Below are 25,412 nucleotides of genomic sequence, written 5' to 3'. Positions count from 1 at the left end.
AGGCATCTCATCCCCTGTGGGCGATGCTGCAGCCAGCTGTAGGCCCAAATGAAGCGCACAGGTACGTCCCTCCACTGCGCCACCAGTGCTAATGCCCACCTCTGATGGCGCAGCCAGGACCAGAAGGGGCCGCCCCGGCCTCTTCACACGTGTGCGGGGCAGGGCTCAGGCGAGAACACACACAACTCTCGGAGCTGCTGGGCAGAAAACTCCAAAGGGCCCTGCAGGGATGGCCAGCAGATGGGGTGCTCACACAGGCCTGCACTCAACTGTGCCCTTCGCCAGGTTGCAAATGCCTTAGCAGACCAGGTGCTCAGGAGCAGCAGCAGCAGAAGGCCCTTGCGTTCACCTCCTGCAGGTGAGTTCCCAAAGGCACCTGGTGGGCCTCTGCGAGTAGCAGAGAGCTGGACTAGATGGACTCTGGTCTGATCCAGCAGGCTCTTTCTTATGTTCTTATGCTGCCTGTGAACCAGGGGGCATCCATTGAAAATGTTGGGGGGAAGAATTAGGACTAATAAAAGGAAACACTTCTTCACACAACGTGTGACTGGTGTTTGGAATATGCTGCCACAGGAGGTGGTGATGGCCACTCACCTGGATAGCTTTAAAAGGGACTTGGACAGATATATGGAGGAGAAGTCGATCTATGGCTCCCAATCTTGATCCTCCTTGTTCTCAGATTGCAAATGCCTTAGCAGACCAGGTGCTCGGGAGCAGCAGCAGCAGCAGAAGGCCATTGCTTTCACCTCCTGCAGGTGAGCTCCCAAAGGCACCTGGTGGGCCACTGTGAGTAGCAGAGTGCTGGACTAGGTGGACTCTGGTCTGATCCAGCTGGCTAGTTCTTATGTTCTTATGCGAGACTCAATGGGACCACTCAGAGACTTTACAAAAAATACTCAGTGCTTTATTTCAGGTTGGGGGAGAAGCTCCGATTAAAACAAGCATTTGGCCATACAGGTCCCCCCCCACCCCCCCACACACACACCTATGGAGAAGCAGGGACACGCCCACCAGGGAGGAACCAGGACTCGGGTAGGAGGAGAACCAGAGTTGCACTTGGGAACACAAAGTATTTCAGTGAGGTTGGGAGTGTTTGGCTGGGGTGAGAAAGCAAAACAGAGAAAAGGTTCCCGTGAAAGATTCCTGAATCTCAGAGCAAGAGCGTTTCTGCACCACCTTCTTGCTTCCTTTCCCTCCCCACTCCAAAACCCCAGGTCTCCTCACCTCTCTTGCTGAGCCCAATGCCGGATGGGCCTCAGGTGACTTTGGGAAGGGAGCCCCTCTTCGGCCCCCCAAAGGACTTGTGCTCTTTCGCCTCGCGGCCTGGCATGAGAGCCAGCTCCCTTCAGCGAGCGCATGCGTGAATGCCGCAGACAGGAGTGTGACCCTGGGTACATCCCTACCCAGCCCAATCACCCCAGGGTCAGTGTGAGAGGCTGGCGCCACCTCTGGCAGTGCTTGCTGAGGCCTCAGACATCCAGAGCAAAGTGTATAAAATGTTTGTTTCTCTGTCTCCCCCCCCCTCCCCCCACGGCTCCGGGTCCTTCCCAGAGCGATTAGGGTGGAAAGATCTAGGAATGAAAGCCGCTTTGAACTCGTTTCCTGTCCTGCAATGCAGATGACAGCCCCCCAGTCTCAGACCAGACGCTGGAGGGGAAGGGGGGAGGGGGGCAGTGCAGCTACTCCATTTGCAGCACCTCCCCCTCCCCCCACACCTCAAACGTTTAGCAAGGGCTCTTTCAGGTGGGCCCTTTACACCCAGCCAGGCAATCATCTAGCCGGCCAGCATGATAGACAGAGAGGGGGCGCTGGAAGAACACTCTGAGGTGAAGGAGGTCACTTGGCAGTGGAGACCCCCTCCCCCCCATTCCAGGGATGAGCAACTGGGACCACTTCCCCAAAACTGCCTCGCCCCCCAGGGGAGAGCAGCCACCGTCGTCCCTGGCCCCCATCTGACCAGGAAGGAGTCATTTGTTCAATAGCAGCAGTATCTGGGTGGGGGTGGCACCAGCAAGCCCCCCTACCCTGTGAACTCACCCATCCTGGTTTAAAATCGGCAGTGAAGAAGTCCTTTTTCTGCTTAAAATCAAAGACACCCCCAACCCCCGTCTCTCCAAAGAGCAGGAGGCCGGAGCACCTTTGGGCGAGTAGCCAATCGAAGCGGCCGCGGTCCCTCTTGCTGCAGCATGTCTAGTTGTGGGAGGTCTGGATTCGGCCAGTGGCTCACGCTCCTCTCTGAGGGTGCACCGGTGCCCCTCTGGAAGATCTGCGGTCTGCTGCAGGCTTCCGTCCTGTCCGAGTCTGCCAGCTGGGAGCCCAGACGAGGCCTCGGCTAGAAACGCTTGTCCTCTGGCTGGGAACCGACCACCAGCTCCTTGTTGCCAAAGTCCCACCAGGCCGTCATGTGGAACGCCATGTTGGAAAGAACCACCAAGTACTCCAGGAAGGCAAAGACCGTGTACACTGCGGAGGTAAATCGACAAGGAAAGAGGCTCAGCCTGAAAAATAAGTCTGAATCCAGCGCCGGGAACCACAATCCCCTCCCCTGAATATATGATCAGCGCCAGAGGTGGGATCCAGCAGGTTCTCACCAGTGCCCGAGAGGGGGTTACTAATTATCTGTGTGTGCCGAGAGGGGGTGACTAATTGGGTCCGCTTTTCCGTTAGAAATTCCATTAGGTCCAAAAATCATCAAGTCCTGTCGTTTCCTATGTGGCTGGTTAGCGAAGGTAGAAAACGGGATCATTCTCCCCGTTGGGCTGTTTAAAAAACATGTTTTAGAAATATGGTCAAGTTCCTTGTTTAAGGAAAGTCTTCTTCTTTTGATTTCTAGAAACAAAATCAAGCATTTGAAAGTATTAAGTATTTGACAGGCAGCCAATTAGAGGAGAAGTCGTTGTTTCTGTTGGCAGCAGACGATAGGACTTGCTAGAATGAGTTTAAATTATGGACAGAAAGAGACCAGCTGGAAATTAGGAACTTTTTTTACAGTAAGAGTTTTTTACAGTAACAGAGAAATTATTAATGCCCCGCCCCGAAATGCCCGGCCACGCCCCCGTCGTGCCCCGCCCAGCCCCATTGGCGCTACGCCACTGTTTGAATCCCACCTCCATGGGCACCTGTGACTAAAATTTTTGGATCCCACCACTGATCGGAGCTAAATAAATGCTCCTTTTCAGGACCCTGATTCCTTCACCTGCTAAATGCTGCATATAGCTCAGGGGAGTTCTGCAGCCAATGGACTTGCTAGTGAGTGTGTTGGACTAAAATCCAGGAGAAGCAGGTTCGAATCCCTGCTCCACCACGGAAGCTCAGCAGATGCCCTTAAGCCTAGCCAGGGGAGGCCAACCTATGCCACTCCAGATGTTCATGGACTTCAATTCCCATCAGCCCCTGTCAGCATGGCCAATTGGCCATGCTGGCAGGGGCTGATGGGAATTGTAGTTCATGAACATCTGGAGTGCCATAGGTTGGCCACCCCTGGCTAGCCTGTCACAGAGATCTTATGAGGATAAAATGGAGGAGATGGTTCCTATCGGAAAGGAAGGTGTGGCGTAAGTGAATAAAATAAATAAGTGAATAAAAAGTGAATAATTTTTCCCCCCTCTGGGTGAGTTGGAATCATAGAGTTAGAAGAGACCACAAGGGCCATCCAGTCCAACCCCCCGACTTGATGGCCCTTGTGGTCTCTTCCAACTCTATGATTCTATGAGTCGAACCTTGTGAGGTTGAACTCAAGGCCCAGCGCAGCGCCACAGAGAGTCTGAGGAGAGCGCACGAGAGGCCGCACACAGACCGCTCTGAGGCCAGGGGAAAGCGAGTCACATCTCCTTGGGCGACTGGGCCACTTCTCCGACCCTTCTGCAAGTTAACCATGCGCAATAATTACAATTTGGCACAAGAACTAGCAACCTGGACTCTTAAGGGCAGCTGAGGTGCACGGCAACCCCATACTATGAGAGGAAAACGAAAGGCGAGGGGGAGAAAAGGAAAGCACGGAAACTGGATGAGCTACCTCCAGGTGATTGCAAAGTTCATTCAGCGTCCTTTGCTATTGAATCCAATGTTCTTCCAGCGTTTTGGAAAGGGCTTATCTTCTCCAGTACGTCTAATTTATGATCTTCTTCTGGCGGTTGGTAAGCGACCGGCTCCCACATGCCTACGTGATTTATCCACACCATCACAAACTGACTTTTGAAACATTGCCTCTACTCATGAATGGAGTGGGATTTATGAATGAACTTGATTCCAGTGCAGTTCTATTCATGTATAAGAATGTGTTTATAATACCGTGTTTCCCCGAATATAAGACAGTGTCTTATATTAATTTTTGCTCCCAAAGATGTGCTATGTCTTATTTTCAGGGGATGTCTTATTTTTCCTGTGTTCTGTTCGTCGGGCATGCTTCCAAACAAAAACTTTGCTATGTCTTACTTTCGGGGGATGCCTTATGTTTCGCACTTCAGCAAAACCTCTACTACGTCTTATTTTTCGGGGATGTCTTATATTAGGGGAAACAGGGTACTATTAATGCGTTTAGACTTGTTATTCATGCTATAAATCAGTTTGTTGTACTTCCCTGTTTTGGGCGAGTGTTTTTCTGGAGGTAGCTCATCCAGTTTCCGTGCTTAACCCCATACTACGTTCATTTTCTCCACATTAAGGGTCCAGAAAAACACCTTCCAGGAGGGGGCAAACGATTCTGCAGCTGGTTGCTGGGCCCTTGGTCCTCAGCACCTCAGGGGCTACCAGCACCCACCTCTGGGCTCCAAAGCCGGCGGAAATGGCTTCTAAAGTCAAATCTTCTGCAATTAGGTTGTGGGAACAAGCTGCAAAACGTCTGCTCCTGCATGGCAAAGGGTTGGACTGGATGGCCCTTGTGGCCTCTTCCAACTCTATGATTCTATGCCAGCGATGGCGAACCTTCTCGAGACCGAGTGCCCAAATTGCAATTCAAAACCCACTCATTTATCACAAAGTGCGAACACAGCAATGTAACCCGAATACTGAGATTTTAGTTTAGAAAAAACAGTTGGCTCCGAGGCGTGCGTTACTCGGGAGTAAGCTTGGTGGTAGTCGGTGGCTTTGCTTTGAAGCAACCGTGCAACTCTTCCAATGGGTGAATCACGACCCTAGGAGGGTTTACTCTGAAGCAAGCCCCATTGCCAGCAACCGAGCTTACTTCCAGGTAAACGATTGCACTTTAGTTCTTCGTATGAAAATCAGTGGGGTTTAACAGCACTTAACAGGGTTACCTACACTGCTTCCCCAAAACTAGGTCTTAGGTTTAATCCTAATAATCAAGCCCAGCGACTCAGGCTAGCTTAGATGTGTGTGTGTGTGTTGGGGGGGCGGGGAGACTCTGTTTGCGTGTGCCCACAGAGAGGGCTCTGAGTGCCACCTGTGGCACCCGTGCCATAGGTTCACCACCACTGTTCTATGTGATGCTCCACCTCCTACCATGAAGCTCCTGGCCCACAAAGAAATCACTTTAAATGGAAGCAAATTTGCATTGTGCATGCAGGTGTCCAAATCAAATGCTTACTGGCACAAACTTTTGGACATTTTGTCCCCTTCCCAGCAATGTGCAAACTTTCCTAGCTACAGTCAACTTGCTTGTGCCCTCTGGTGGTTCCATGTCCTTCCTTCCTCCAAGGTGGCCCCCTTTGGGTTGATGCCGGCCACTCTGGAGCAAAGGGTTATCCTGACCCATCCCAGCCTCCTCCTTACCAGTGCCAGGAGGCAACATCAGAAGAAGGCCTTGCCTTATTGCTGGACCTCCTGAGGAACTGGTTGGCCACTGTGTGAGGCAGGATGCTGGACTAGATGGACTCTCATTGGTCTGATCCAGCAGGGCTCTTCTGAGGTTCTTATCAGGGGAAGGCCTCAGCCTCTAAGCCCTATTATTGGACCTCCAGAGGAACTGGTTGGCCACTGTGTGAGTCAGAATGTTGGACTAGATATGGACCCTCACTGGTCTGACCCAGAAGACTCCTTTGAGGTTCTTATCAGGGGAAGGCCTCAGCCTCTAAGCCCTGTTGTTGGACCTCCAGAGGAACTGGTTGGCCACTGTCTGTCAGGATGTTGGACTAGATATGGACCCTCTTTGGTCTGATCCAGCAGGGCTCTTCTGAGGTTCTTATCAGGGGAAGGCCTCAGCCTCTAAGCCCTGTTGTTGGACCTCCAGAGGAACTGGTTGGCCACTGTCTGTCAGGATGTTGGACTAGATATGGACCCTCTTTGGTCTGATCCAGCAGGGCTCTTCTGAGGTTCTTATCAGGGGAAAGCCTCAGCCTCTAAGCCCTGTTGTTGGACCTCCAGAGGAACTGGTTGGCCACTGTGTGAGGCAGGATGCTGGACTAGATGGACTCTCCCTGGTCTGACCCAGAAGACTCCTTTGAGGTTCTTCTCAGGGGAAGGCCTTGGCCTCTATGTCCTGTGGTTGGCCCTCTTTTCAGAGCAACTGCTTGGCCACTGTGTGGGATACGATGCTGGACTAGACGGACCCTCCCTGGTCTGTTCTTCTGACATTATCATGTCATGTTCTTCTGCAAGACTTGAGGATGGTCAAGGCACAGGTGGCAAAGTCGCTGCCCAGGAATCTGATCCCGGCGAGGGATCTCTGGGCCCATTTTCAAAAGCAGGTTCACACAGGGTCCCGGGAAAGCAATTGGCACACTCGGGGGAACGGAGGAGATCCCTGATAACGACTTCTTGTCAATCTGTCCTCAGCCTCATGTTTCCCAGGAGGCCTCAGGAGGGGGACAGAGAAACTGGCCTACCGTGCAGGGGCTGTTTATAGAGTTCCTAAGCGCATCCGCAGAGCGTGCCCAGTGCTCAGAGAAGGGGCCTTCACGATCCTACGTTGTGAGTCTTACCTCCGGACTCACAGTACCAGTTGTGTCGGAAGTAGAAGCAGACGGCCACGGCAAAGGTGAGCAGGTTGAAGAGGAAGAGCCACAGTTTCCACTTGTACGACTTGCGCTCCTATGAGGCAGAGAAAGGGGAGACATTGAGATCACTCCTGCCTGGGCCAGTTCCTTGCAGTGACCACACGACGCCCGCCCCGGCAGCCTCCACTTCCCAGGGAAGGCCTGTTCTGTCTGGCTCCCACTCGTGCTTTGCCTGGGGAAGGGCTTGCTCTGAGTGAGCACGGACGGAGCGCCCGCTGCCCCCCACGTGCTCAGAAGACACTCCAGAGTGGGGACATCACAGGTGAGCTGGGACCTTTGGAGGCTCCAGGTGGGTATAAAAAATATTGCAGAAGAAGAAGAGTTTGGATTTATATCCCCCCTTTCTCTCCTGCAGGAGACTCAAAGGGGCTTACAATCTCCTTGCCCTTCCCCCCCCACAACAAACACCCTGTGAGGTAGGTGGGGCTGAGAGAGCTGCGAGAAGCTGTGACTAGCCCAAGGTCACCCAGCTGGCGTGTGTGGGAGTGCACAAGCTAATCTGAATCCCCCAGATATTCCTCCACAGCTCAGGCGGCACAGCAGGGAATCAAACCCGGTTCCTCCAGATTAGATACACGAGCTCTTAACCTCCTACGCCACTGCTGCTCACTGCTTGAGGGTTACAATAATCCAACAACCCTGAAAAATAACAACTGTAGCAATGATGGTTTTCACGGCCGGACTCAACTGGTTGTGGTGGGCTTTCCGGGCTGTGTGGCCGTGGTCTGGTAGATCTTGTTCCTAACGTTTCGCCTGCATCTGTGGCTGGCATCTTCAGAGGCGTGGGTCTCTCTCATCTTATTATGATATGCCTCTGAAAATGCCAGCCACAGATGCAGGTGAAATGTTAGGAACAAGATCTACCAGATCACGGCCACACAGCCCAGAAAACCCACAACAATCAGTGGCTAAGATAATTATTCCTATATATTCGCAACATTTAAATAGGTGACCACATTTATAGACAACGTACTTGGGACAAAGTCACAAGAGCAGCATTTTATACAAAGTGAGCAGCATTTTATATTGAGCATTAACAGGATTACAGTTGGTAAAAACATAAAGCTTGTTACTGAGGCTCATTCCGCACATACAGAATAATGCACTTTCAAACTGCTTTCAGTGCTCTTTGAAGCTGTGCGGAATAGCAAAATCCACTTGCAAACAGTTGTGAAAGTGGTTTGAAAATGCATTATTTTGTGTGTGCGGGAGGGGCCTAAGAGAAGCTGAAGGTTACAGAACACCACAAGATGAATGCTAGGAGCTTTACCAGTTATCTCACACAGGCGCATTTCGTGTAGTACATACCTTCTCAGAAATCTTCTGTTGTGCTCTTGGAACACCCTATGGTTTTAAATACCATCCGTAATTTGAATCTTGCCCAAAATCTTCCCCTGATCCAAAAAGATCTGCTTCAGATTCCAACTCTTGGCAAGATTCAAATTATGAATGGCCAAAATCTTGCGCTGTGACTCTGCGAATGGATTAATGGAATTCAGTCGCTAAAAAATTGGAACGCTGCCCGAATATAAAGTCTCCTGCTTCATAATTAAAAGTGAATCCTTATTTCATGATGAACAACCTTTAAACTATAAAGGCAAAGTTTCCCCTTCAGTCGTATCCGACCCTGGGGTACCACGGCAAGCAGTGATTTCATAGGCAAGCCGTTTTTATGGGGTAGTTTGCCATTGCTTCCCCCGGCTATTCTTTACCCCCTAGCTATGAGCTAGGTACTCATTTACCGACCAAGGAATGGATGGATGGCTGAGTTGACCATGAGCCAGCTGCCAGGATATCTGACCCACAGGGGGCTTGAACTCCTGACCGTGTGAGAGGCATTGAAAGCACTTAACCACTACGCCACGCGGCTCCTACCCTTTAAACTGTAATACATCTTAAATAGAAAATGACATTTATGTCGTTTGTTTTTCCTCAAAACACATTTACTAAAAAAATTCAATTTAAATCTTTTAAATCCAATTTAGATTTTTAAGATCTGATGTTTTTAATTTACAAAAAACATCCATTCTATCTGCAGACTGAAGAGAAATGGCTGTTTTGGAGAATGGATGTTTTGGCAGCGTACCCCACGGAGGTTCCTGTTTCCCCCAGGCTCCAGCTCCAATTCTTCAGGAGTCCAACAACCTGAAAATGGCAACCCTGCCTGCTCCCAGTCCCAACCAGTTGCCACAGGGAACATGGCAACACAACCTTGCACAAATCCTGATCAAAAGCACACAGACCTTGTGTCCCTGGGCCCCAGATGAAGTTTCTCCCATACCAACGGACCCTGCAGTACCACTCATAGAAGATGTGCTGTTGGCCAGAATACTAGGCATTAGCCAAGACCAGCTTGCTAGTTAAAGAATGCCTCTGAGCATGTGCAAAAGGCATCCCCTTCATGCAGGGGGGATTACAGGGCCAAGAAGTGTGGACATAGCAAAGTTTTGGCAACAGCTTTACCAACCACCACTCGCTCCTGTTGATCACCTGTTAACCTTTCTTTGTTAGTCTGACTCTGATCGTTGTTTTATCTGTGCCTAATAAAGGTACTAATAATAAAAATAACAACAGGGCCAGGTTTTAGGAGTGCGACTTCCAAAGAAGACCAATCCCTTCTTCTGAGCCCTCACAGCAAACGAAGTCGGCACCCAAACAACGGCAGCAAACCATCCTCCAGGCTGAGATTCCATACCTCTGGACTTACTGCGTGTTTCTTAGTCATCCGCCACAAAACGCAGGTCAAGCACATGTAAGTGACGGCGGCAGCAATGAAGAGGATGAAGGCGTTCTCGTGAATAACTGCAGCAAGGCAAGAATGGGTACATCTCAGCAAGCAGCAGCTGCCCCTCCAGAATCAGCAAGACTGTGGAAGTCCCTCCTCGGCCTCCCCGTCCTGCGTCTTCCGCCAGGAGGTGAAGATAGAAAAAGTGCAGAGAGGGGCAACGAGGACGATTGAGGGACTGGAGCACCTTCCTTATAAGGAGAGGCTGCAGCGTTTGGGACTCTTTAGTTTGGAGAGGAGACAGCTGAGGGGGGATAGGATTGAAGTCTATAAAATTATGCATGGGGTAGAAAATGTGGACAGAGAGACATTTTTCTCTCTTTCCCACAAGAACATAAGAACAAGCCTGCTGGATCAGACCAGAGTCCATCTAGTCCAGCTCTCTGCTACTCGCAGTAGCCCACCAGGTGCCTTGGGAGCTCACATGCAGGAGGGGAAAGCAATGGCCTTCTGCGGCTGTTGCTCCCGAGCACCTGAACTGTTAAGGCATTTGCAATCTGAGATCAAGGAGGATCAAGATTGGTAGCCAGAGATCGACTTCTCCTCCATAAATATGTCCAAGCCCCTTTTAAAGCTATCCAGGTGAGTGGCCATCACCACCTCCTGTGGCAGCATATTCTAAACACCAATCACACGTTGCGTGAAGAAGTGTTTCCTTTTATTAGTCCTAATTCTTCCCCCCAGCATTTTCAATGGATGCCCCCTGGTTCTAGCATTGTGAGAAAGAGAGAAAAATGTCTCTCTGTCAACATTTTCTACTCCATGCATAATTTTATAGACTTCAATCGTATCCCCCCTCAGACGTCGCCTCTCCATACTAAAGAGTCCCAAACGCTGCAGCCTCTCCTCATAAGGAAGGTGCTCCAGTCCCTCAATCATCCTCGTTGCCCTTCTCTGCACTTTTTCTATCTCCTCAATAAAATCCATCCATCCATCCATCCCTCCATCCAATTTAGTATACCGCCCACCCCCAAAGGGCTCTGTGTGGTGTACAACCTAATATCTCTGATAAAAACATGATAAAAATCTTAAAACCGTAACAAGTCACATAAACCTAAAAACAATTTCCAGATGGCAGGACAACTCTGTGTACCGGGAGTAGTGGGGGGGAAAACTGCCCCGGGCCAGTATAGGGAATGGCAGTCACGTCAGCAGCTGTCTCCCTTAAAGGCCGGGCGGAACAAACTCACAAACTATCAAACGGAAGTGCCTCCCTGAGGGGGAACTCACAGTAGTTTTCTGAGGAGGAGACGTAGGTCAACAGAAGGAGGGCGACATTCTCCAACACGTTCAGTGCGAAGGCCACGTTGCACAGCCGTGGGTAGCTGGGGCGTGGGCAGTGGCAGCTGCGGTAATGGTTCCAGTAGACAACGGCTACCAGGAAGCGGGGGCCCGAGTGCACCCCGATGCAGAAGCGCCACACGTAGCGCTCAGGGGTCGCCCCGCCAATGGCAGCGCTGATGGAAGGGAGGTAGTTGGAAACCTGCCAGAGAAACACAAACCCCTCTTAGAGTGTACCAGGAACGCCCCCCCCCCCCCACCCACGCCCCGTGGCCTTTGTGTCGCTTTTGGCAGCGCTTGCAAATGGAATGCTAACAAGAGGCATTAATTATTAACTATTTATTGTAAGATGCTGCTGCTATAGTTTTAAGGTTTTGTACATTAACTGGGGTTATTCGATTTGTTTTATTATACTTGTTGTTGTTTTGTTGTACACCGCCCTGAGCCCTTCGGGGGTAGGGAGGTTTATCAAATCGAATTAATAATAATAATAATAATAATAATAATAATAATAATAATAATAATAATAATAATAAGAATAAGAATAAGAATAAGAATAATAATAAGAAGAAGAAGAAGAAGAAGAAGAAGAAGAAGAAGAAGAAGAAGAAGAAGAAGAAGTCGCCCTCTCCGCTGGCGCCCTCTCTGTCTGGTGCTCTCACCTCTGCAGTAAAACTGATCTAGTCTCATTCAGTTGCTACCAGAGATAATCTGGGCGTTAACATTCTTTTATAAAAAACAAACTTCATAGCGAGGGCTATGTTTCCACGGCTTGTAAAAAGTCACGGTCGGGTTGGTGAGCCGCTCTGACCTTGGAGATAAGGCAGTATTGAAAAACATGACTGGAAATGAACTGAAGGGTGACTTACGCCGCAGTGGGTGGTGGTGGCTTCATCAAAATGGAAGAACAGAGACCAAATGACACAAAAGAGGAACCCGAACAACGGGCAACACACCGTCCCGACAGCCAGCGTGGTGAAACGGAGCCGGAAGAGCGTCCCGTCCCGATCCAAAGGCAGCGGCACTTGAAACATGCTGCAGAACCTACAGGTGGGAAAAGACAACACCGCCCTGAAATTTACCTTAAAAATGAGGTGGGGGGATGAGCTCACCTTCTGTGGGGGGATGAGCTCACCTTCCTCCTGTGGTAGAGGAGACAGGTCTAAAAAATGCATGGAAAGTTTACCCGCTTACTCAGAAATAAAAGGGTTTTTTTTAGCTGAGGATTTAAATGCCATGTTCAGTTCAGAAGTATGCTCCCTCCCCCTGCCCCTACAGCATGGGGAATTTCTTATTTATTCGTAAGAGGACGCAGCAGCAGTGATGGTGAAGGAAACAGGGGTGAGGAGACGCGTAGGAAAAGGCTGCTCCGAACGGGGTTTCCAAACAAAGGTGGCAGCACACTCACGGGGTTATGTTCGGGCATGCAATCTTCTCACGGGGTGAGCCCAGAAGGGTGCCTTCTCTTCCTATTTGCAGCTTGCAGTGCTGGTTGGCTGGCTCCTTAAGAAATCATGACATCACTTCCTTCTCCCTGCCTGGAGCAGTTGTTTGACATGACCTAAACAAAAGAGAGAGAGGTTCAAAAAATGAAGTAACAGACATTTCACTCCATTTATTTGCTCTTTGAAAAAGCAGGCAGGCAGGCAGGGAGGCAGGCAGCAACCTGACGTGGTGGAAGAGGGCAGAGAGGGGAAGATGGCCAGAAAACTGTCCCGTGACCTTTCGTGGCCTCCCAAGCACGTGGCAAAGTTGGCCCCATGACCAGACGGTCCCTCCAGGACCAACTCCCTTTTCTTTCTCGCTCTGGAGGGCAAGAGCCAAGTGTGACTCCTGTGCTCTTTTCCACAGCTCACAGGCGAGTCAGAACAAGCAGCAGCCGGCAAAGGGGGGGTGGGGGCCTGTCGGAGAAGGAAGGAGCCGGCCGAGCCTCCAAAGGCCAGGGTCTTCCTGCATGGGGCGAAGTGGCCGCTGGTCTTCTTCAGCTGAGCTGGGGCCCGTTCTCTCTGCTGACTAGACGGGGACCCCCCCCCCCGGGGCTTGAGGCTGGGCTCCCTTTCCTCTTGCCCAGGGGTAGGGAACCTGCGGCTCTCCAGATGTTAAGGAACTACAATTCCCATCAGCCTCTGTCAGCATGGCCAATTGGCCATGCTGGTAGGGGCTGATGGGAATTGTAGTTCCTGAACATCTGGAGAGCCGCAGGTTCCCTACCCCTGCTCTTGCCTGAGAGGCTGCCCTGGGCCCCGCTGGGCAGGTGTGTTTGCAGGTGATGGGTAAGAAGCAGGTGAATTGCCAGGAGGAGCCCCCTCTGCCTACCTACCTACCTACCTGCCTACCCTAACCCCTCCCCTCTGCCTCCCCATCCCTGGCCTTCACCTCTTTCCAGTCCAGGGGGGCTTCTGCATGAGGGGAGCCCCTTGCCCAGACTGGGGGGCAGCCGGGGCTTAGACGTGTCAGAAAGAGACCCCAACCCTGCAACGAGCCAAAGGTCCAGCTGCCCTTGCCCACAGGCGCCCCCTCCCTTCAAGGGGCACGGATTTGGCTCCAGACCAGCTGCCACGCACCCCCCCACCCCCCCCCCCGCCCGGTCTTCAGGTTTGCTCCTTGGGTGGGAGTGGGGGGACTCTGGCATGGGGACTCCTGGGGGAGGGGGAGGGGGTTGTCAGTGTTGCGGGGGGGGGTCCCTGGGGAGCCAGCTGCGTTGCCTTCAGCTCCTTTTCAGCCCTCCCCCCCAATACTATCTGGCCAGGAGGGGGTCCCGGCGCGGCACAGAGCTTAAAGGGGATCTGCCCGAGAAGCCCGCTCCGGTCGCCCCCTCTCCCCGCCTGGCCGACCTCGCGGGGGCGCTGTGAGCGCGGCCCAAGAACGCGAAAGGGCTCCGGCGGCGCCTGCCTGGCATTCACCGCCCCGCCCCGGGGCTCCAGGGAGCCACGAGGCAGACCCCCCCCCCTCCCCGCCAGCCCCGACTCACCTACCGCCTCCACCGCAGCCGCCTCGGCAGGTAGGCAAGCGGGTAGGCAGCCCGAGCGCCGCCCCGTCCTCCGCAGGGACCGCCCCCCCCCCCCCGCGACGAGGCAGCAGGGAGGAGAGTCCCGGCCCTCCCCGCCCGTGGAGCCCAGCGGACCCCCCACTGGGAGAGGATGGTCAGCCTCCCGGGGCGCCCGGGACATCTCCCGGAATCGCAGCCCACCAACCCCAGGGGGACCAAGACATCAAAGGAAACAGATGCTTCAGGGTGGGGGGGAGACTCCTCCTGGGAACGGTGTCCCCAGGCCCCGCCCCTCCACAACCCCCCCCCCCCGAACCTCCAGGGATTTCCCACCCCAGAGCCGGCCAGGACTGGCCGTGGGCAGCAGCAGAGCCGGTGGATGGAGAGGCAGCTGAGCCGCCCCCCCCTCCCTCGCCCCAGGCCTGCAGCAAGCAGCAAGCATTGCAATGGTGTAAAGTTGCAATGGTGTAAAGTGAAACCTCTGGATGAAAGGCGCCCGCCTAGGAAAGGAAGGGCCTTTCCGCAGTGGGAACAGGAGGGGTGACCCCTTGGGCCCGGTCCCAGTTCTCTCCGAACTCTCTCAGCCCCACCTGCCTCACTCACAAGGTGCCTGTTGTGGGGAGAGGAAGGGAGAGGAATTTGTGAGCTGCCTTCAGTCTCCACATGGGTGTCAAACTCGCGGCCCTCCAGATGTTATGGACTACAGTTCCCATCATCCCCTGCCAGCATGATGCTGGCAGGGGATGGTGGGAACTGTAGTCCATAACATCTGGAGGGCTGCAGGTTTGACACCTGTGCCTTACAGGAAAGAAAGGCAGGGTATCAATCCAGACTCCTCTTCTTCGATTGGCAGCATCTCCAGTTCAAAGGCCCAAGGAGAGCAGGCGACGTGAAACCTTGGAAAACTGCAGCCAGTCTGAATAGACAATACTGATCTGGTCGGATCAAGAGCCTGACTCCTGATAAGGCAGCTTTTTCCCCTCATTCAGATTTTGGTCATCCTAGTTCTAGAAAACTGCTCCTTCGAGGTCTCCTCTTGCTAATGGCATCAGCCCACACCGTGCTGGTTGAAGGTCTCCTTGAACATCATCAGTCGCAGACGGTCTAATCCGCTTCAACTGCAGACTGTCTAATCTGCTTCAGATCTCTCTGAGAAAAGCAGGCTATAAATACAGCACAGTGGCAGGGCAGGAATAAACCTTTGTGTGGGCGTTTATATTTAGATTGTTTTATATTTCAAACTGCTTTAATTTTATGTCTGACTGTTATTGTCGGAAGACGCTCTGAGCCCTTCTCAGCCTCGCCTTCCGATTTGCTCCGCTTTGCGTCCCACGAAGCAAACTTGTAGCCCGTGCAAGCCTCTGCTGCAATGAAAACATGCTTGTCTTCAAAGGTTCCGAGAGCACCGGGCATTTTATCCCTCTGCAGGAAGAAAGAACTTGGCTCGCTTGGCCCTACTTCCCTGTGGTGTCCCTCTTCCCGTCCCCCAGGAACCAACTATTGGGATCGGAGGAAGATGGCCCACGGAGGCCTGGGAAACCCCTGGAGATTTGGATCCGGTCTCTGTGGGGTCCATTTTTGGTTAAAGTTCCCCATGTAGCAACCCAGAATTGGTTCCCTGCATTCCATCTGTGCTGCGAGCTGCCTAACAACTGTCCTAAATAAATGCACAAAATAGATGTTCATCTAGTCACCGGGGTGGTGAACCTATGGCACTCCAGATAAGAACATAAGAACAAGCCAGCTGGATCAGACCAAAGTCCATCTAGTCCAGCTCTTTGCTACTCGCAGTGGCCCATCGGGAATTGTAGTCCATGAACATCTGGAGTGCCATAGGTTCACCACCCCTGGAAGGGAACTGCTCTGTCGCCTGGAGATCAGCTGTGATTTATTTATTCGAGCTATATGTCGCCCCTCCCCTTGCATCAAATAAATTATTTAAATTTCAAATCATACAATAAAACGTTATATTATAATTAATATAGATCATATTACAATAAATGCAAAGCACATTTCACACCAATAGGCCTCACCTGGAAGTTGGTATCCCAGATCACACTTCTGCACCTGAGCCCGTGCTGCACATGCGCTGCAGGAAACCCCATTGGGCTCCAAGCCTTCCTCCCAGGTAATCAGCCGCCTCTTGCTCACCTGCGACCCAGGGCAGTGACATTTTTTTCAAGAGACTGCTATGGAAACCGAGCCCTCTCCTGATTGGCCGCACCGGCCAGCCCCGCCCACTCGGAAAGCGGGAAGCCCCACCCAGACGTTTACGAACTTCCCAAATGTCCCGGATGTCGGGCCTCGCGCCTTTCCGCCCCAGCAACAAGCCCTGGCGACGCCCCCAGCCAATCGAGGCTCTCTGCGCCTGACGTCACGACGCCCGACGGCGGGCACGCTCCGGCTCCCTCCGACCAATCAAATAAAGCGCCGGAGGCGGCCGCCCAATCCGAGACTCGGACGTGCCTGACGAGAAGGGCTGCGCGCGGACGTGTGTGACGCAGTTTCTTCCCCGTCGCGTGAAGCGACGACGGCTGAGGCGGGTGTTGGGGAAGCGCCGCTGCTGCCGCCGCTCCGGTTGGGCAGGCGCCGGTCACCGGCCGGCCTGAGGACCCGCCGCGCCCTGGGCCCAGCTGAGGTGGGACGCCGCTCCGGACTGTTGGGGGCCGCGGGGCCTTCTGGGAAGGCAGGGAGGACCGTGGGGAGGACTGCGGCGGGATTCGAGCTCAGGCCGGGGCAGGAGGAGGCCTTTCTCCGCCCCTCGCTGGGAATTGATTCTATTAATCTGTTCTCCTATCATTGTTCTTCTATTATTATTATTATTATTGTTGTTGTTACTATTATTATTATTCTGTTATAATTATTGGTTCTCTTACTATTCTATTAGGGGGTGGCCAACCTATGGCACTCCAGATGTTCATGGACTACTATTCCCATCAGCCCCTGCCAGCATGTCACAGCTGCCAGTTCTTTAGCTGGTTGTTGACTTTTCATTACAATTCGAGCCTCGTCCAGAGGCTTAGGAAGTTGTATTATTATTAACATTATTATCATTTTAAATGTTTGCTTACTGTCACAGCTGCTGTTTTGTTTTGTTCGTGGCGGGCCTTTCATTGCAATTCGAGCTTCACCCAGAGGCCTTATGGTTGTTATCATTATCATCAAGTGGGACTTTATATTTTGCCCTTTCCCACTTAAGAAGCGCATTGCAAGAAATACCTACCCTGTTTCCCCGAATATAAGACATCCCCGGAAAATAAGACGTAGTAGAGGTCTTGCTGAAGTGCGAAATATAAGGCATCCCCCGAAAGTAAGACATAGCAAAGTTTTTGTTGGGAAGCATGCCTGACGAACAGAACACAGAAATATAAGACATCCCCTGAAAATAAGACATAGCGCATCTTTGGGAGCAAAAATGAATATAAGACACAGTCTTATTTTCGAGGAAACACTGTAATTATGTCGTGATGGTGGACGCCCTTAGAGTGGCTGCATATTAGGAATGGATGTTGCAGGGCTGGGGCAGGTGGGTGGGCAGTCAAGGTGGTGGCAGCGGGCAGCCATGAAGAGGTAGGTTCAAGGCCAGGAGCCCCTGGGAGACTATGGGTGGCAGCCTCCAGGTGGAATCCTGGAATTGCACTCTTCTCCAGGCTGCATAGGTCTGTTCCCCTGGAGGAATTTGCTGGTTTGGTGGTAGATTCTAACCTGGTGGTGTCAAACTGGATGTCCATGGACCATGATTCCCATCTGCATTCCCCATGCTGACAAGAGCTGATTGGAATTGTAGTCCAGGAACATCTGGAGAGACGGAGTTGGACACCTCTGCTATAATGCATTATGGGCTACCAAGACCCCTGGCCTCCCCAAGCTCTACTCCCAAATCTCCAGGAGTTCACCTACCTGGAGCGAGCAACCCTCCAAGGCAAGGGCACTTCTGGAGGCTGGGGGAAGGTACTAGCAATTCTATTAGAGACCAACAGATGCCCTTAAAATCTTGTTGGCGCTGTTGTTGTTGTTTAATTTGTAGCCTGGTCTTCTCATTGCAGCAGGCTCACAACAATTTACTTCCTAGAGCCGTGGTGGTGAACCTTTGGTACTCCAGATGTTATGGACTACAATTCCCATCAGCCCCAATTGGCCATGCTGGCAGGGGCTGATGGGAATTGTAGTCCATAACATCTGGAGTGCCAAAGGTTCGCCACCACTGTCCTAGAGTATGGGTCAAACAGTATACATATACAATAATATACCTGGAGCTTCTGGGTAGTCCTAATCCTGTCTGAAAACCCACAAACCAACAGAAGGGAAAGACAAAAAGGAAGGGGAAGTGCAGTGCTCAAATCAAGATGATTGAAGTGTGGGAGCAGCTGTCCACTGAGGAAACTAGGACTTCGCATTTTAGAAATACTGTAAATTGTATATGAGATGGAGAAAACAGATACTACTGTAAGAAGAACTGTTCCACCCTCATAATGTTGGAACCCAGGTGCTCATTTATTCATTTTATAGCTGCTTTTTTGGTGGTGGGGGGGGGGGGTAAAGATTCAAGTAAAATTGTGTAGTAACTCCATCCAAAGATGTTGATCGCTGACACATTGAATTCCGGCAAATGGAAATATTTCTTTGTTCAACAAAGTGCCTGCAATTGTGCCTGCAATTATCATAAGCATAGATGGCTTTAAGAGGGGATGAAACTGATTTATGAAGGGGCAGTCCCCTTGTGACTTCTAGCCATAGAGACTGAAGGGTAGTTTCACATGTAAACAGTGATTGTCAAAATATCCATTCTGGAGGCCAGATCAGAGCATTTTTGACTCTCTGTTGTGCTTTGTGAGACAGACCCACTGCTCTAATCCAGCAGGCTACCTCTTATATGCTTTCTGAAACCCTTTTTTAAAAAATAATGACTTGAAGTCAAGACTGAACTTGGGATCTTGTACGTACACCAGGGATGAGTCTTACTGTACTGTTGTTGAGTCCCTGTCATACACAATGAAACTGATGATGGTGCCTTATCATGAAGCAGGCCATTGGTCGGCCTAGCGTGGTACTCTTGACTAGGATCAGCTCTTCAAGATCTTAGGGTGGGTTCTTCCTGCCTGAAATGGCCTATGACTCCCATGAAGGGATGTTGGAAAAGATCCAGACCGCCGCTGCCATTCACAATATGGCACAATATGCTGCCATGGCACATGGCACAATATGCTGCCATGGCACAATATGCTGCGTTGGGTGGACCAAGAATCTGACCTGGAATAAGGCAGTTTACACTTATCACACATTTATTTATCTCATAGTCTGCCTCTGGCACTGAAACGCAGGGTGAATTAGACAGAATAATTAAATCCAATCAAGAAGACGGAATACCTAATAAGCAATGCATTAGGACTAGGATTGGAGCAGTCTGAACCAAAGCATAGAGTATTAGAAATCTATTGGATCAAGGGTCTGCAACCTGTGGCTCTCCAGATGTTCACGGACTACAAATCCCATCAGCCCCTGCCAGCACGACCAATTGGCCATGCTGGCAGGGGCTGATGGAAATTGTAATCCATGAACATCTGGAGAGCCACAGGTTTCAGACCTCTGTATTGGATAATGCAAAAAATGGGATTACACAAGCATGAAACAAAGAGATGCCGGAGATTGAATTGGGGGCTCTCTTAAATGCGTTTCGCCAGTCAGCCTCAACACCTTCCCCTGAAGATGGCTGCAGAATGTTACTGCAGAAGGCTTTTAGGGAAGCACTTCCTCTCGACACATTTCTCCCTCAAGAATCAAGATTATAGAAGCAGCAGATGTTGGCACACAAGTAGCGGTAGCTGTTCTGCCTTGAGTGCTCTATGTGTGTATTCATCACTTGAATACAGAAGTGAGATGGGAAGAGTGGTGTATACCTTGTAGGATAGAGAGTTCTCAAAGAATGGGCATCCCATGCTGTCAAGGATGAGAATAGTGTCGGCGGCTGGCTCTGCGTGTCATCCGTAGAAGTGTAAAATTTTTGGAAAACTGAAAGCTCTTGAGGAAGAAAATTATACCGGCTTCATTACTTGCATCACATGTATAACATAGCACATGAAATTACAGAGCGTGAGCCTTTTACCGCCTCAAGCACACTGTGACAGGGACTGTGGAGAATTTCTTCAAATACTCACGTATATGAAAACTGCGTGTGACTTGATTTGCATTTAGACATTGTCAAATTGTACGGTGATAGATACAACCATGTCAGCCGCTTCACGTAAGCTTCCTGAGCACAAGAATTGCTGCTTGGAAAAGACTTTGAAAAGCTGAAAATGGAAAAGGAAGTATGTAAAGCTGTTTTAGAAGGTATTCCTTGATGACAGCTACAAAAGCAGCTCACATGTTTAGAAAGTGAGTTGAAGTATTAAGAACATAAGAACAAGCCAGCTGGATCAGACCAGAGTCCATCTAGTCCAGTTCTCTGCTACTCGCAGTGGCCCACCAGGTATTATATGATGTAGTTAATGAGTGATATTTAAATATGATGCTTATAATATTAATTTCCAGTAATGTGTACTCGTTATTCATAAAGTATACAAAATTAGGGACCAACTTGTCCCTGAAAAAGCAAGCCTAAGTACACCGCAGTTTTTCTGCGATGAAGGAAAGTGTCTGAAAAGATCTACCGTTTCTGATTCTCCACATTTTGAGCTTCATGGATGTCATAAAGTGGAAGTTTTGTACAATTTGAGACAAGGTATCACAAGAAGCATACCACCTGTTGACATTTCTCTTTCACGCCTTGAGTTTGTAGCACTGTAAGCTTCTCAGCCCTTCCATACATTCATTCGTTCCTTGATCTCATGTGTGTTTTCAAGGATTCATCAGTTTATTTCTATTGATACAAAATATCTAGCAGTGGGAGAAAGGGAGAATGCAAGAGAAGTTGGACGGTGTTACATGAAGTCCTTGTTGCTGTGTTGCAGGAGTTATATGCGTGGCAGAGTCCCAGATTGTATTCTTTGATCAAATGCCTGATGATGTTCTGCATGCTGCAACATTTTAAAAGTATGTTTCTATACAGTTATTGGGCAATCATTACTAACTTGGAAATAAGAGAGATTTCGTTATGATATTTTATCAATCTTTTAGAGAACAAAACATTTATTAAGATGTTTTCTCAGTTTCCCCCCTAGTTTCCAGCTTTTCCGTATCAGGCGGGTGGGTGGGTGGGGGGAGTATTTCTCCATTTCAAGACCTGGAATAAGAGAATGTATGAGAGGATGTAATTCTTGGTCAGATAGTCATGAGTATGACGTTAACTGGTCTGTGTGCATAATTCCAGACAGCTTTAAAGATTCAAATGGGTAAAGATAATATTATTTGTTTTATATGCCTCCCTTCCTTTTGTGGACTTAGGGCTGCTCACAATAACAAATACATTAGAAGAGTTAAAAACATAATCTAAATTAGTTGGCGACTGATCATACCAAGTAAAATACCGGAGGGAAGTAAAGATTGTACGAAAGAGGAGGGCCAAAGGATGGGGAAACTGTAATTGCCTGGTTGTGGAGCAGGTGGAGAATGTCTGTGATTTAATTTATAAGGGTCCTTCCTGCTGCAGAGTTTTATGAGGAGTGAGCGTCATTTAGTTCCTTGAGTGATTTGAAATTTCTTCATTCTACTGAGCAGTTTAAATTCTCTTCCCATGGGTTTGAAGCCTCTGCATATATCACTGGAAAGTGTTGAAAGAAATGGCAGAAGTAATCTCAGAACCACTGGCAATAATTTTTGAGAATTCCTGGAGAGCAGGAAAAGTCCCAGCTAACTGGAGGAGGGCTAATGTTGTCCCCATCTTCAAAAAGGGGAAAAAGAAGACCCAAACAACTACTGCCCAGTCAGCCTGACATCAATACTAGGAAAGATTCCACAGCAGATCATTAAACAGACAGTCTGAAAGCACTTAGTAGGGAATTCCACGATCACTAAAAATCGACATGGGTTTCTCAAAAACAAGTCATGCTAAAATGATCTTATCTCTCTTTTGACAAGCTTGGTAGATGAAGGGAATGCTATGGATGTATCATATCTTGATTTTAGTATGGCCTTTGACAAGGTGCCGCATGATATTCTTGCAAACAAGCTAGTAAAGTGTGGGCTACACAAGGCTACTGTTAGATGGATTTGTAATTGGTTGGCTGACCGAACACATAGAGTGCTCACCAATGGCTCCTCTTCATCCTGGAGAGAAGTGAGTAGTGGGGTGCCACAGGGATCTGTCGTGGGCCCAGTGCTATTCAGTACTTTCATCAATGACTTGAATCATGGAATGGAGGGTAGGCTGGTCCAATTTGCAGATGACACCAAGTTAGGAGGGGTAGGACAGGTTCAGAATTCAGATTGACTTGGACAGATTGGAGAGCAGGGCCACGATTGATAAAATGAATGTCAGCAGAGATAAATGTGGGATACGCATGTTATTCCCAGGCTGGGTTACTGTGCACTGTGCTGTGGGTAAACCACTTGATCACATTCATGTCCTGGAAACCGCTGCAGGCTCAGCGCTAAAATAATTCAGCCCTTGCCTGTAGAGTTGCAGGTCTGCGGGTGGTGAGGAAGCCAGAAGCTCATAGAACTCACACGACTAGAACATGAGGGCAAGTCTTTTTTAAAACGCAGCGCAGAATTGTTATTCTTCATTAAGAAGGACTGTATCTTCTTGGGTTATGCAGACTACTTGGTCTATTTTTCAACTGTTTTTCAATGTCGTCAGACTAAGATGGGGAAGGAGAAACAAGGTGAAGTATATATCTTATATCAAGATACTATACAGAAAAGGGTTTTTTCCCCTCCCAGATGAATGCTGCAATTAACTTTGGACCGTACTGAGATAGATTGGAAGTACATTCAGGGCAGAGCATCTGAATATTTCAAAAAGAGTGAAAGTGTATCACTGTAGGTTTTTAGGTGCTATCCAAAATCTTGCAGTTTTTCCAATGAAATTTTTTTACATGGGGGAATTTTTTCTCCTCCCCCCCAAACCAGACCAGGCTTGAAACTGAACACTGATCTTTAGTTCCCACTTAGAACACATTTTTGCATGAAGTAATGGAAATGCAGAGATAATTTATTTTACGGTATGGAGAACTTTGTCCTACATCAGTGGTTCTCAACCTTCCTAAGGCCGCGACCCTTTAATACAGTTCCTCATGTTGTGGTGACCCCCAACCCTAACATTTATCCATTTTACAGATGGAGAACACTGATGCAGAGAGTCTTAGGCAACCCCTGTGAAAGGGTCGTTCGACCCCCAAAGGGGTTTCGACCCACAGGTTGAGAACCGCTGTCTTACATGACGAAGCAGCATAATATGGACCTGTCACGGAGTGGTGGACAATGCAAATCAGCAAGGATGTTGTTAGCTCCCTACAAATCTTCATTCAAGGGAGAGAAACAGTTGTGTTTGTAAAACATCAGTTCATGGGCCTCATTTCCCTACATTGTTTTCCAATTTCTTGCTGTATCTGATGTTTATTTGATTTACCCAGAGCCCAACAGGTCCCGGGCCCCATGGCACCTAGAAATTTCATTGTGAGATTCAGTTGCAGCCTGTCTCAGCAGTTCTCATTGGGAAGTCTAAAGGCATAGATCCCTCCCATTTTTCCACAAATGAAAAAGGGAGGGAGCCCTTCTGATCACATTTGGGGGTCACGGGACTGTGGACAAAAGCCATGTGGAATGGGGGTTGTGAATTTGCCAGGATTGAACAGAAAGGTGGCTGGATGTTAGAATGGTTTATTATATAATATCTGTAAAGTTCTTGTCAGTGCTCGTTCATATGAGAGCTACCCAGAGGCGTAGCTGAGGAAAGCTGCGCCCGGGACAGCCTCCGTGTTTTCCGCGCCACTTCCCCCCCCGAGCCGCCATGCGTGCCCTCCTCCGCACCCCCACTTACCTTATCCTGATGGTGCGTGGGGGTGGCTGTGGCATGGGGACCCGTGGGGGGGGGCAGAAAGTGCAGAGCCCTCCATCCTCCCTCTGCTCCATGGAGCAGTGCAGAAAGGTTTTCCAGCTCCCCACTGCCAGTTCCCGCAGAGCGAGAGGCAGCGGCACCGGGCAGGCCGTGGCTGCCATTTCCCCACCGCCCAACGTTGGGCAGTGGGGAAATGGCGGCCGCAGCCTGCCCAGCACCGCCACCTCCCGCCGTGCCTGGGACAAGCTGCCTCAGATGTCCCCATTGGCGCTACGCCTCTGGAGCTACCCTATATAGCAGTGGTGGCGAACCTTTGGCACTCCAGATGTTATGGAATACAATTCCCATCAGCCCCTGCCAGCATGGCCAATTGGTTCGCCACCACTGCTATATAGCATTCAGGAGTCATGGATGAATTTGTATCTCAACCAGTTGCTGCTATACTGGCTCTAACGTACAGTGAAACTGGGCCTTTTGGAGTAATAATTGAATTCTGAGAAATTCTTTTTGCTGAAGGCAGCACTGTGAAACTCCTCTAGGAAGACAGGTTTGCTCATGTTGGATGTAAGGTGGTTGACAGTCACAAGACTGACAACTTTAATTTAAATCTAGGTGGGGGGGGGGTTGCAATTTTGGGAGACCTGTAGGCCCCACCTGGATTGCTACTAACCCTACTTGGTAAATTGTAGGAGAGAATTATTTATTTATTTATTATTTAAACTTTTATACCGCCCCATCCCCGAAGGGCTCTGGGAAGGATTAAACAGAGCAAACATGGTCGTCATTCTCTCCCCCCCCCCCATTTTTTCTTTTTAATGACCCTGTGAGGTTGGCTGGCTTAAGAAAGTGACAGTCCCAAGGTCCCACAGTGGGTTTTATGGTCAAGTGGGAGTTTGATTCTGGGTCCTACATTTGCCCACAGCACCCTGCTGTCTAGATAGGTAAAAAGTTTTCAATCCCGCTGTCTGGCGTCAGTGACCGTCACTCAGAAATTCTCGATCAACAAATGCCATTTTATTTTACCCCGACCTACCCTGTATTGACTTTTTAGCACCTGTGTCTGCCGCTTCAGAGCACACAACCTCTGACAGGACGCTATTCTGTGTGGGGTGGGGTAATGGCAGCGCTGGGCACATTTCTGAACGGAGCTGGACATGTGGATTTTTCAGCGGTGGGTTATTTAACTTTTCTTTTGTTCTAGGTTTTGAGAACCTGACGCACCTTCAAAATGTTTAACAAATCATTTGGGACGCCTTTTGGAAGCAGCACAGGGGGCTTTGGGACAACGTCAACTTTTGGACAGAGTATGTACTGCTATTGATTGTGGAAAAGTCACGGGAGTCGTCAGCTGAGTTTTTTATTCGTTTAAATAATCTAACCTGGACTCAAGCTTTGACATAGACTACAAAATCTAACATTATCCTTGTTAGGTGTATGTTTCTCTGGATTAACGTATGTCTTAGTAAC

General features: G+C 49.8%; 2 protein-coding genes across 5 annotated transcripts in view; one reads left to right on the top strand and one right to left on the bottom strand.

Moving 5' to 3' along the window:
* Window positions 1-882: 882 nt before the first annotated feature.
* PGAP2 (post-GPI attachment to proteins 2) lies at window positions 883-16,253 on the bottom strand. Of its 3 annotated transcripts, none has more exons than XM_048495422.1 (7): window positions 16,042-16,253; window positions 12,428-12,580; window positions 11,889-12,063; window positions 10,969-11,221; window positions 9,661-9,755; window positions 6,879-6,987; window positions 883-2,463 (listed from the first exon to the last, which is right to left on the bottom strand). In XM_048495422.1, exons 3-7 carry the CDS (start codon window positions 12,051-12,053, stop codon window positions 2,333-2,335), a joined length of 753 nt encoding a protein of 250 aa, XP_048351379.1. In that variant the 5' UTR covers window positions 12,054-12,063; window positions 12,428-12,580; window positions 16,042-16,253; the 3' UTR covers window positions 883-2,332. The 3 variants fall into 3 exon arrangements, with proteins under 3 accessions (XP_048351379.1, XP_048351377.1, XP_048351378.1); XM_048495420.1 differs by having other exon boundaries at window positions 9,649-9,755; window positions 16,042-16,249; XM_048495421.1 differs by lacking the exon at window positions 16,042-16,253 and adding an exon at window positions 13,991-14,091 and having other exon boundaries at window positions 9,649-9,755.
* A 210-nt stretch (window positions 16,254-16,463) lies between these two features.
* LOC125431078 (nuclear pore complex protein Nup98-Nup96-like) overlaps window positions 16,464-25,412 on the top strand; it is a 67,125-nt gene continuing 58,176 nt past the window's right edge. The window contains exons 1-3 of one of the 2 annotated variants that reach the window (XM_048493642.1): window positions 16,464-16,646; window positions 20,959-21,040; window positions 25,147-25,249. In XM_048493642.1, coding sequence (XP_048349599.1) covers window positions 25,174-25,249 — 76 coding nt within the window. In that variant the 5' untranslated portion in view covers window positions 16,464-16,646; window positions 20,959-21,040; window positions 25,147-25,173. The remainder of the gene's footprint in view (window positions 16,647-20,958; window positions 21,041-25,146; window positions 25,250-25,412) is intronic. The other variant, XM_048493641.1, reaches the window with a different exon arrangement.

This window comes from Sphaerodactylus townsendi, linkage group LG04 (assembly GCF_021028975.2).
Source record: "Sphaerodactylus townsendi isolate TG3544 linkage group LG04, MPM_Stown_v2.3, whole genome shotgun sequence".
NCBI lineage: Eukaryota > Metazoa > Chordata > Lepidosauria > Squamata > Sphaerodactylidae > Sphaerodactylus > Sphaerodactylus townsendi.
The sequence above is the reverse complement of the archived record's forward strand: the minus strand, read 5'-3'. Positions and strand labels throughout refer to the sequence as shown.